The 12,410-nt window shown below is 37.2% G+C and overlaps 2 protein-coding genes across 2 annotated transcripts in view; one reads left to right on the top strand and one right to left on the bottom strand.

The window, feature by feature from the left end:
• Positions 1-109, bottom strand: part of LOC123746933 (uncharacterized) — a 190,865-nt gene extending 190,756 nt beyond the window's left edge. The window contains exon 1 of the mRNA XM_069317419.1: positions 16-109. The gene's annotated coding sequence lies outside the window, so the exon portion shown is untranslated. The remainder of the gene's footprint in view (positions 1-15) is intronic.
• Positions 1-3,543, top strand: part of LOC123746969 (NK1 transcription factor-related protein 1) — an 85,659-nt gene extending 82,116 nt beyond the window's left edge. Inside the window, exon 3 of the mRNA XM_069317413.1 lies at positions 2,681-3,543. Within this exon, the coding sequence (XP_069173514.1) occupies positions 2,681-3,004 (324 nt within the window). The 3' untranslated portion in view covers positions 3,005-3,543. The remainder of the gene's footprint in view (positions 1-2,680) is intronic.
• Positions 3,544-12,410: the final 8,867 nt, after the last annotated feature.

The raw sequence follows: 12,410 nt of genomic DNA, 5'->3' as shown, positions 1-12,410 counted from the left end.
TTGGTTCTGCATTACCTGCCAACTGAGCTTCCTCCTCTAGACTTCTTAAAGAGCCTCTAGCCTCTTGTAAGATCACAGAACCCGCGCGACACAGAAGCCATTGTATACTGAACTGCCCAATGTCAGCTGTGGAAGGTTGTGACGGGTCGGGCTGATCCGAACCACCTGAAACCCGGTGTTCCGAAGCACTGAAGCGAGGCATTCAGATAACAATTGTTTCATCCTTAGCTAAGCTGTGTTTTCTATACACTGGCCTAAGTTGATTGAAATTGACTAATGATTGAAATTCAATAGAAAGTTAAGTTTTGTACATTAAACTTAATTAAAACGTGACAATGGCGATAGAAGCTTTTCTCTCGAAAAGTGCTTCACTTGTTTTCTATAAGTTGGAATCGCACCTTTTTAAATGATTAATTTGCTTACTGTAATTATAATTAAATAGTTACCATAGTTGTGCTTATTGCACTGAGAATACAATTTGCTCGTTTTTGGCTATGTATCACAACCTTTGCTAGAATTTTCTTATAGACAGAGCTAGTATATACAATGCCTAAAGCCACTATTACGCAAAGCGTTTCGGGCAGTATATTTATAACAAGTGATATATGTATGTTTAATACAGTAGTATATTTACACTCAAATAATTTATAAAAGAGCGAGTCTTAAAACAATAATGTAGAAAAAATACGAAAAATTATTATGTTCACTTTCCTTTTTGTTATGATAATACAAAACAACAAAATACAGTCATATCTTGTGACTGCATGTGATGTCATATCGTGATTGCATGTCATATCTTATGACTGTATGCCATGTCATATCTTGTGACTGCATGTCATATCTTGTGGCTGCATGTCATGTCATATCTTGTGACTGCATGTCATATCTTATCTTGTGACTGCATGTCATATCTTGTGACTGCATGTCATGTCATATCTAGTGACTGCATGTCATATCTTATATCTTGTCACCTGTTAAATTTCCGCAGCCACCTTGAACTGGCTTTGATGTCCTCAATGGCCATATTTAACACTCACCAATAAGAGTGTAACTATCCATGAGTAACAGTCAGCTTCAGAATCATCTAAATCAACATGCTCATTAGACTTCAACGTTCATGTGTCACATCTCTTTCCATCACTGCTCTCCATTTTATTTGCAAATTATATTATGCGCTGCTATATTTTTTAATGATATTAACAGTACAAGTACATACCAATGTCACACTGCTCTGTCAGCCACTTCACAACCACGATTACTGTTTTCTGACACTAATAATTTGTACTCTAACCCTTAATAGTTATAAATCACAGTTAGTGAAGTAGGAGTGGTAGTGTGAAGGGAATGTTGCCAAGATTAGACTTGTTTTTGTCTTTTGATATGATGCCTTCAGGGAATTGTTGTTATGTTAGTGAGGACTGCTGTTGAGGGATGATAGTTTGAGCTATTTTCTCTGGTGTGTGTGTTGGGGTGGTGGTTGTTGGGATAGTGGTTGCTGGGGTGATGTGTGAATGGGCATTAGTATGGAAGGAGGGGGGCTTATTGTGTATGTTGTAGGAGTGGGAAAGGGGTGAAATAGGCTAAAGAAAGAGCATTCACAGAAGATGAACTGGGCCACAGAAAATGGTAGGGATGGGGAAAGAGTAGTTTTGTAGAGTGCAGACCTAGTGCAGTTGAAGATGTGAAAGAGTGAGTTGGGGGCATTACTTTTTCAGGGAGATTTGCTGATTTTGTCCATGTTTTCATTAACCCTCCTTTTAACTTGGTAGGTAAGAATTGTCATTGCATTTATGCACCATTTTCTTTGTTGTATTTACTTGTCTGTACCCATATCTATTCTGGGACGTGTTTCCTAAGCAGTGCACTCTCAGTTTGCACAAGTGATGTGTTCCTGGAAAGCGCTCTGGAAATTTAATTCATGCAAATCAAACTCAAGGTTCCTGAATATAGAAAATTATAGGTTTCCACTTACCTCCCAAGGCTAGTTATTTTCCACTCTTCTCTCAATATAAGTACTCCCACTACAAATAAAGTACAACACTCATCATTATTACTGAATGTACAATATTAAATTTAACTTTAAACTGAGCCTATACTATACACTATGATTATACCATATTCAGTTGCCTCCAAAAGTGGCCACATCTGCATATTTATGTATACATCTTTAAGCATTAACATACAAAAGGGGGTGGGAATACCACTAGTATGTATATGCTCAGCTAACAGTCATTTGTAAACTTGATTTAATTTTTACATTACCTTTCCATGCCTTCTCTGATTTTCATGTTTTTTGAACATTTGTTTTTACACATTTCTGTTTATAATTCCAGCCAGAGAGAAATAAGACTGCCTATTTATTAAATAAGCTGTGAATCATTTCTTATCTGGGCTGATACCTTTTCCCGTGTTTTAAGTGGATAACAGGGAGTTGATAATGTAATGATAGCCATTTTTTGTTGATTACTTTTCAACAAACTAAATTTTTTTCAATAATGTATGGTCAGTTAATGAATAAAGATACTTTTATTGACAGCTGATTACAAAATTATAATCAATTTACTATCATTTTATTGTACATATTTTTATATTTTTCCTCAACCTTTCATAAAACATTTTCATCAAACTGACATATCTCCAAAATAAAAAAATAAATAAATATTTTTTTTTTATTCAACAGATAGATAAATACCTCAGCGTCTCCAAGAGACTGGAGCTATCTCAAGCACTTTCACTGACTGAAACTCAAATCAAGACTTGGTTCCAAAACAGACGCACAAAGTGGAAGAAACAAATGGCAGCGCGGATGCGGCTGGCTCAACGTCAAGGACTCCTTCCGCCACACCTCTACCCAGCTCTCCCGCCAATCCCTCCAATCCTAGGACCCTATTATCCTCTTACACCACCCACTCACGGCCATATAGTGCCACCTCCCCCCCTTCTAACTCCCATGTCTCCACCGGATCCACCATATTCCAGTGCACACGATCCTGCCACGTCCTAAATATCAAATCTACTGCTCTAAGTGAATGTGATGCTTTTAAAAATTCTGATAAAACATGAAGTAACATGGAAGAAATTTCAGACACTGCATTCATTTTTTTTTCTTTTGCATGATATGAAGCTTGACAACAGCTGTCCATTACTGTATATTATTCTGCCATTCTCTGGAGTGTAGATAATGTAGTTAATGTAGCATGAAGCAAGTGCAACCAATTTGTTTGTGTTACAAAAAAAAATCCTGAGCAATTCTTGAAACAATAATCAAAAGGAGAACTTTTTTTGCTGAATATTGGCTACTTGGAAACTCAACCTGCTTAATGTGTCAATGTGGTAATACGTCAACAAACAATGCCTAATTACAGCACATGATAATTACATTATGAATGCAGTGAATTAAACCTGTGACAAAATTGGTATATACTTTTATTATTTATTTTTCAACTGCAATGTAAGAGTATTCATGCCAGTCACTGTTATTAACTACTTTACACCTACATGTTTTCTCCAACTTGTAATGCTTGTTAATAAAATTAACTTGAACTACAGATTCTTAATATCCAGAAAACAAGAGAAAATACTAATCTTATTAATGACATTTACTGACACCACAACCTATTATTACCAAAAAAACAGAAACAAAGTTTGAGGTGGAAATGGTTGTGGATAAGTTAGATCATTCATTTCGATTACCAAAATACTAAACTTTATTATGTATTAAAGAACTAAAAAAGTATTTATGTCAGTCTTTGCTTTAATAAAAGTCAAAAAGTCATGTTTCATGCATTAATTAAGTTCGCTGTATAATTCAAAATATAACTTGACCTTTTTTTTCCTGCAGTACAGTACTGTATTTTCATTTTGTCTCGACAATTCTCTTGGGTCTACGTGCAGCTAGAAACTAATATTTTAATATTAATATTTATTTTTACATACATTGTAAGAAACTGCTCTGATATTTTCAGTGAAACACTTAAAGGAATAAAACCTGGTGATTAAAAAAAAAATTAAAGTAGAACAAATTTGTGAGTCTAAATTTTCTAACAGAAGATATGGTCCAAATATATCAGTACGAGGCCTTAAGTGTTTCCAAGATATAGGACATCATAAATGATACCAATAACAATAATTTAGGGAAAATTTTGATTTTCTCCATTTGTATTACATTTCTAAGAAGAAAATGTTGTGTTCCTCCATTCATCAATGAAAATTCATTAAAAATTAAAAAAAAAATCAAGTATTTTATGTACATAGCAGAAAAAAATTAAAAAACAAAAAAAAGTATATCTTTTTGAGCTTGCATTTTCTAATAGAAATATGATCCAAATAAGGTAACTCAATGCTAATTTATAACAAATTCTCAGTGCATGGAAAAATCATAAATACCATACAAGAAACATACAAACTCACCAAGGAATTACGTCTTTTAGTCACAGAATAAAACAACTTAATTCTGCCCAATTTTTCCCAACAGGGATTTGTCATTTCCTCACTAATTTGTGCCCTTTCATTTGAACATTTTATTTATATTTACTTACCACTACATAAATTATTCCTGACAGATTTAGATTTACCACTGAGTGGTGCTTTCCTCTATCATCATCAAATGGTTGCAGCTACCAGGGAAAAAAACAACAACACTGTTCTGAAGAACACTTGATGTCTGGACGAACATTACAAGATGTTGAAACTATTGTTTTGGTGCGTTTGGTAAAACTCGCCCATCCCAGTGAATTTCTTTTTATCCATTTCGCAAGCATTCAGAGCTACCTGTTTATTACATTTGCATTTAAATAAAAATTTCTGCCTATTCAACCATTTCTCACCTTATTTATAATTTGTTTAACCTTATGTCCAGCGCTCAAGCACTGTTTTTGAGGCTAATGTTATAGTTATAAAACTAACTGTATCTAATCACATATATAATAAATTTATCTGTACAACTGATCCCTCACTCAAGGTGGTAGAACAAGCAGTTTGTCATCACTGGAGGCAGTACTACGATGATTAGTCAAATGGTGTACCCCTTTCCAAAATTGACGATTCATTTCTTTAGCTTCTCTAACGTTGCAGTGCAACTTAATGGTCTATTCAATTCTCTCTCCTCCATACCTCCTTGTCAACATCATGTTTATTGTTTTGAATTTCAATCTCCATATTTTCCCTCAAAACTGTACTGATCACTCTCTCTCTCTCTCTCTTTTTTTTTTTCCCCATCTATTTTCTCACATGTAAGTGTTTATGCTTTCTACACATTGATTCCTATTGCAACTAGTTTACTTTTACCAAAGAAATATATCCATTTAAAGCTCTTCAATATTTTTTGTACTTTAAGAGTGAGCAGAACACATGAAAGTCTCTGAACTTAATGTGATGGTCCAAGTGATGGACTGAAGAAAGATACATAAATTTAGAGATGGCTCTTTTTATTTATTTATATATTCAAGAGTTCTTACATTCTTGTAAAGTCACTAGCACGCATAGAGTTTCGGGCAAGTCTTTAATCCTAATTTTTCCCGGAATACGACCCGCCAAATCATTTAACAACCAGGTACCCATTCACTGCTGAATGAACAGAGGTTAAGGATTGGCACCCAGTTAATCAAAATCCTCCCCAGCCAGGATACGAACCCAGGCCAAAGCACTTGCGAAGCGCCGGACGAGTGCTTTACCACGCCACGGGGACTGCACGAGCTTTATAACAAATGTGTCAATATTTCATTCAAAATGATCTACTGCCAGAAATTTTTAGCTAAATATCCTGTTTGCTAACTGTAGGTAGTAAATGCAGATGATTGTAACTTTTCCACCTCTGCCCACTGAATGGTGGGTAGTGTGCATGGTAAGCAAATCAAATTATGAAACTAGCTCGCAACAAATGAAAGTTGCTTAGCTTAGAAACTGTACGTTTGGTCATTCTCTAGTCCCTTGTTTATTACATATTATATATACTGTATATATATATATATATATATATATACCCATGTATCAACCATGTATATCTTGTAACCATCAAATGCATAATAAAGCACAAAAAATATTCAAGGAAGGGGGTGGTAGGAGAAAAGCACACAGAAACTGTATTGGAGGGGATCTAAACATTCCCTCTAATGCGTTATGCGTGGTTTCCTCCGAGGCTATGGGTCACCCTTCTTCCAGCTAGAGGTGGTACTCCCTTCCATATATATCCATATATATATATATATATATATCCATATATATATATATATATATATATATATATATATATATATATATATATATATATATATATATATATATATATATATATATATATATATATATGTCGTACCTAGTAGCCAGAACGCACTTCTCGGCCTACTATGCAATGCCCGATTTGCCAAATAAGCCAAGTTTTAGTGAATAAATATATTTTCTCTAATTTTTGTCTTAGGAAATGATAAAAATACCCATTTCATTTTGAATGAGGTCAAATTTTTTTTATTGGAGTTAAAATTAACGTAGATATAAAAACCGAACCTAACCAACCCTACCTAACCTAACCTATCTTTATAGGTTAGGTTAGGTTAGGTAGCCAAAAAAATTAGGTTAGGTTAGGTTGGGTAGGTTAGGTAGTCGAAAAACAATTAATTCATGAAAACTTGGCTTATTAGGCAAATCGGGCCTTGCATAGTAGGCAGAGAAGTGTGTTCTGGCTACTATATATATATATATATATATATATATATATATATATATATATATATATATATATATATATATATATATATATATATATATGCAAACAAGCCTGAATGGTCCCCAGGACTATATACAACTGAAAACTCACACCCCAGAAGTGACTCGAACCCATACTCCCACAACTGGTATGTACAGGGACGCCTTAATCCGCTTGACCATCACGACCGGACATAAGGAAGTGATAGCCGAGGCTATATGAACCACTTCCCCGCCGGCACTCGGATGGTAATCTTGGGCATAGCATTTTATCAAATCACCTCATTCTTTGGGGCACACGTGAGGAACACAAATGCAAACAAGCCTGAATGGTCCCCAGGACTATATACAACTGAAAACTCACACCCCAGAAGTGACTCGAACCCATACTCCCACAACTGGTATGTACAGGGACGCCTTAATCCGCTTGACCATCACGACCGGACATAAGGAAGTGATAGCCGAGGCTATATGAACCACTTCCCCGCCGGCACTCGGATGGTAATCTTGGGCATAGCATTTTATCAAATCACCTCATTCTTTGGGGCACACGTGAGGAACACAAATGCAAACAAGCCTGAATGGTCCCCAGGACTATATACAACTGAAAACTCACACCCCAGAAGTGACTCGAACCCATACTCCCACAACTGGTATGTACAGGGACGCCTTAATCCGCTTGACCATCACGACCGGACATAAGGAAGTGATAGCCGAGGCTATATGAACCACTTCCCCGCCGGCACTCGGATGGTAATCTTGGGCATAGCATTTTATCAAATCACCTCATTCTTTGGGGCACACGTGAGGAACACAAATGCAAACAAGCCTGAATGGTCCCCAGGACTATATACAACTGAGTTTCTGAGTTTTCAGTTGTATATAGTCCTGGGGACCATTCAGGCTTGTTTGCATTTGTGTTCCTCACGTGTGCCCCAAAGAATGAGGTGATTTGATAAAATGCTATGCCCAAGATTACCATCCGAGTGCCGGCGGGGAAGTGGTTCATATAGCCTCGGCTATCACTTCCTTATGTCCGGTCGTGATGGTCAAGCGGATTAAGGCGTCCCTGTACATACCAGTTGTGGGAGTATGGGTTCGAGTCACTTCTGGGGTGTGAGTTTTCAGTTGTATATAGTCCTGGGGACCATTCAGGCTTGTTTGCATTTGTGTTCCTCACGTGTGCCCCAAAGAATGAGGTGATTTGATAAAATGCTATGCCCAAGATTACCATCCGAGTGCCGGCGGGGAAGTGGTTCATATAGCCTCGGCTATCACTTCCTTATGTCCAGTCGTGATGGTCAAGCGGATTAAGGCGTCCCTGTACATACCAGTTGTGGGAGTATGGGTTCGAGTCACTTCTGGGGTGTGAGTTTTCAGTTGTATATAGTCCTGGGGACCATTCAGGCTTGTTTGCATTTGTGTTCCTCACGTGTGCCCCAAAGAATGAGGTGATTTGATAAAATGCTATGCCCAAGATTACCATCCGAGTGCCGGCGGGGAAGTGGTTCATATAGCCTCGGCTATCACTTCCTTATGTCCGGTCGTGATGGTCAAGCGGATTAAGGCGTCCCTGTACATACCAGTTGTGGGAGTATGGGTTCGAGTCACTTCTGGGGTGTGAGTTTTCAGTTATATATATATATATATATATATATATATATATATATATATATATATATATATATATATATATTTATATTTATATTTATATTACACACACACACACAATATTAAATGTTGTAACTAGCTTAAGACTAACTTGCCTAACTGCATGCATAAAGTTTGGGAGTTCAGTTTTTGAACCCATTGTCTCTAACCATGTACACTAGCACCCACAAGATGGGTATAGGGGCCACTACTGCCCACAGGATGGGTATAGGGGGCCACTACTGCCCATAAGATGGGTATAGGGTCCACTACTGCCCACAAGATGGGTATAGGGTCCACTACTGCCCACAGGATGGGTATAGGGTCCACTACTGCCCACAGGATGGGTATTGTGTGTATAATAAATTAACTGAACTAATCATTACATGTGGCAACCCCTTTGCATGTCTTGGAAGGATTCAAGATGAAGTCAATCCCTTAAATATTTGGGGAGAATTCTACATGTGGTCACCCCTTGAAAAATATGAGGTTATCTTGAGATGATTTCGGGGCTTTAGTGTCCCCGCGGCCCGGTCCTAGACCAGGCCTCCACCCCCAGGAAGCAGCCCGTGACAGCTGACTAACACCCAGGTACCTATTTTACTGCTAGGTAACAGGGGCATAGGGTGAAAGAAACTCTGCCCATTGTTTCTCGCCGGCGCCGGGGATCGAACCCAGGACCACAGGATCACAGGTCCAGCGTGCTGTCCGCTCGGCCGACCGGCTCCCCAGGATTCTGAACAGGATTCTAAATGTGTCTTTCTCTCTCTTCTAATGCCTGTGGAGAATTTAAAATATAGCCAGCCACTCCAAAATGGGAGTGTCCAGATGTTGCACATTGTTTGAAATATAGATGGAAATAAGTACATGCTTTCTTAACTTTGATAAATGATCAATACAGCTAGCCTACACCTCCAGTTAATATTCAATAACTTGTACAAATATATATACAATCTATACAATGTATCTGTGTAAATTATCAAATGGCAATTTATCATCTTAAATATCGAACAGCTGCACGACGTAATAAGGGTCTGCAATGGATCGAAACATTGTCGCTTTCATTTCACTTCGTTAATGCGGGGGGTTGAATTATTTGTTTTCAGCCACGTTATTGTGACATTCTCTGCATATATCTGTACTTACATTGCTAGTTATAATAATGGCACAGAGAATTCTTTTTGCATTTGGTTAAGATTTTAACACAGGCTCAAAAATTCATTACATTTAATCTCTTGATGATGTTTTCTAAGACTCAATTGTTTTTAATTCACTTGTTATTTACACTTCTACACTAAAAATGAGAGAGGGATATAGGAATTAATGACTTTCATACATTAAAATTTAACCAAAATACCTGAACGGTTGTGCTCTATTAAGAACTAAAAGTTTTTTTTTTTTTTTACTTAATAAGATATAATACACAGATACACAAACCTATGATAACTACTACTTCAAGAGGTAAACTTTAAAAACACATTATTTGAACAACTTTCTAAAATGCAAAAATTTAACAAATCATTAAATAAAAAAAATCAACAAACCTCTCAAACTACGGCACCACCCATGATATCTCTCCACTAACTATTCAATCTCCCTGTACAGTATCTCCTACTAGTAAAAATAAATCATCACTATAATGCACTTGCTTAAAAATCAAGTGTATACTATACATGTACCGTCATCAAAATTAAATACATTACCACGTTTGTTACATAAGAAAGCAGCATATGTTCTAACAGCTGCTATGCGTTACTCTTCAACTAATCACTTTAATCACGAATCTTTCCTTACATTCTAAAAATTCAGGCTTTGAGGTTATGAAAAAGCACCTTCGTGAGCAGATCAATCTGCTGCACTACCAAGGCATACAATCCACTGTGTACATAGACAAGAGAATCATACAGTCACGATAGCATCCAACAGCTCCAGGTAAGAAAGGGTCCAGAAACTGGAGGCTCCAGCAACGGATTTTTTTTATTATTGTATGTACATGTATTTGTAATTTAACTGTGCCTTGGGTTACAAAGTGAAAATGTTGTAAAATCAGGGCCCCGCACCAGTTGAGCATTCATGTGTAATAGTGGATGTTTTATCCTTGATAGACGATTGAGATACAATACAGTATGCTTTCCATTGAGCTCCTCCACTGCTATTTTGTGCAACAAGAAAATTTGAAAAGGCACTGTTTTGTTAGGCATAAAGTTGGTCACAACCTTGCTAACTAGCAGTGTCCTTGTATAGTCCAATATGGCAAAATGGAGTCATTGACAGAACCTTGCTTAAAAAGAAAAGATTTACAGAAGATGATACAAAATCAGGGGAGTATGCAGTGCCCACTGAGTATGCCCTGAAAAGTAAAAATGCTGGAACATTTAGGTATCCAGGGAACCAGAGGAAACCAACCAGAAGAAATAAGAGCACCAAATCTGAAGAAAATGGCAATCTCAGGTGAAACCAGGCTTAAGCATTCCAAAAACCTATGCCGTGAGTAACAGGGAAAACAAATGTTGATAGGGAAAGCACTTTCTGGAAATCTAGGCAAACCCAAGACTTAAAGTAACCACCCCATAGAAGTAAGGCATCCAAACCAGAAGCCAAAGCATAGAACAGAGTCGCACATGTTCGGAAACCCAAGGAACCTACCAGGAGAAACTGGAACATAACCCAGAAACCCCACCCCCCCCAAAAAAAAACATTTAAGGAACCCTGAGTACACAAACAACAAAAACAAAATCCAAGACAATAAAGATCTGTAATATAGTTCCGGTACCAACAACTACAGAAAAAGCTTCAACTGAGCCAGAGGCAACTAGTCCAGAACCCACTGGCACCTAAATAAGCAGTTGCCATAAGCAGGCAAGCACAAGGACAGACAGTAGCAGTAACCAAAGAAAACCAGTAAAACCAAGTTTTCCAAAACAGGCAACCAAAAACCTGGCAAAGGAAAACCAGGCAACCAATGCAACCAGGAAGCCAGAGTGAAATGATTTTATGTGAAACATAAAACGAGATGGACAAAGATGGAATTACAAGCCACACGATAACCTGAAAAGGCATGAAGACTAGCCTACATCTTTTGCAGGGAAATATAAAGTACTAAAAGCACACACACACACAGGTGCATCAGCCCCCAACCAAGCCAAAGTAGTAAAAGTCATGAGCGGGAAGAATGCATCAGTAGGACTTATCCATTCTGAGAGTGCATACACCAAGATGGGACTAGACCTGTCCCCACAAGAGCAACACTAAAAGCATGGGAAAAAATCAACATGGAAGCAAAGCTTCGACACCACTCAAGATTTTTACATTGGATATAAAAAAAACAGAACAGTAATGTTAATAAAGTATAAATAACATTAAAAACCACATAAATCACTCAGAAGTATGTCTGGTAGGCAAATGGGTGTTTGAAAATGATACAAAGTCCAGAAATCACCCAGCCGAGTGCAAAGATGTGCTAGTAATATGTTGAGCTTGTAAGGTGAGCAGGTCATGAAAAGTAAGAAAAATCAAATTTTAAACGCAGCGCTGTGGGATGAGTATAGTACAGTAATAGGGAAGTACGTGAGAAATGTGCTAAGAGTAAAAAGGGGCGAGAGAATGAAATGTGGAGTTGTAGAGAAAGCAGAAATCAGAGAGCCCATGATGTACGGTACTGCAGTTTGTTTGGCATTGCAAACAAAAAACCATAATATTCCTAATAATTAGCTTTATATGAGTCGAAAACTCTAGGATTTACCAAAAATACTCTGCACTATAATTTTCTCAATAATTCACTAAATTTAAATACAGTACAGTACCTAGGTTTCCAGTACATTACCACCTTAGACAGTTCAAAGTAAAATAAATAATATTATTACAGCACTGACTTTTGGGAAAATCTATAGAATGAATTGAGTATGATGTTTATCCATAATACCACAGTCAAGTAATATTGACTTATAGTCAACTTATACAGTGGGGCCTCAATTTACGATGGTAATCCATTCCCAGAAACGTATCGTAATTCGAAATATCAAAGTCGAAGTGATTTTTCCCATAAGAAATAAAGGGAATTG

Source organism: Procambarus clarkii, chromosome 87 (genome assembly GCF_040958095.1).
Source record: "Procambarus clarkii isolate CNS0578487 chromosome 87, FALCON_Pclarkii_2.0, whole genome shotgun sequence".
Lineage (NCBI taxonomy): Eukaryota > Metazoa > Arthropoda > Malacostraca > Decapoda > Cambaridae > Procambarus > Procambarus clarkii.
This window is presented reverse-complemented; position numbering and strand designations above follow the sequence as displayed.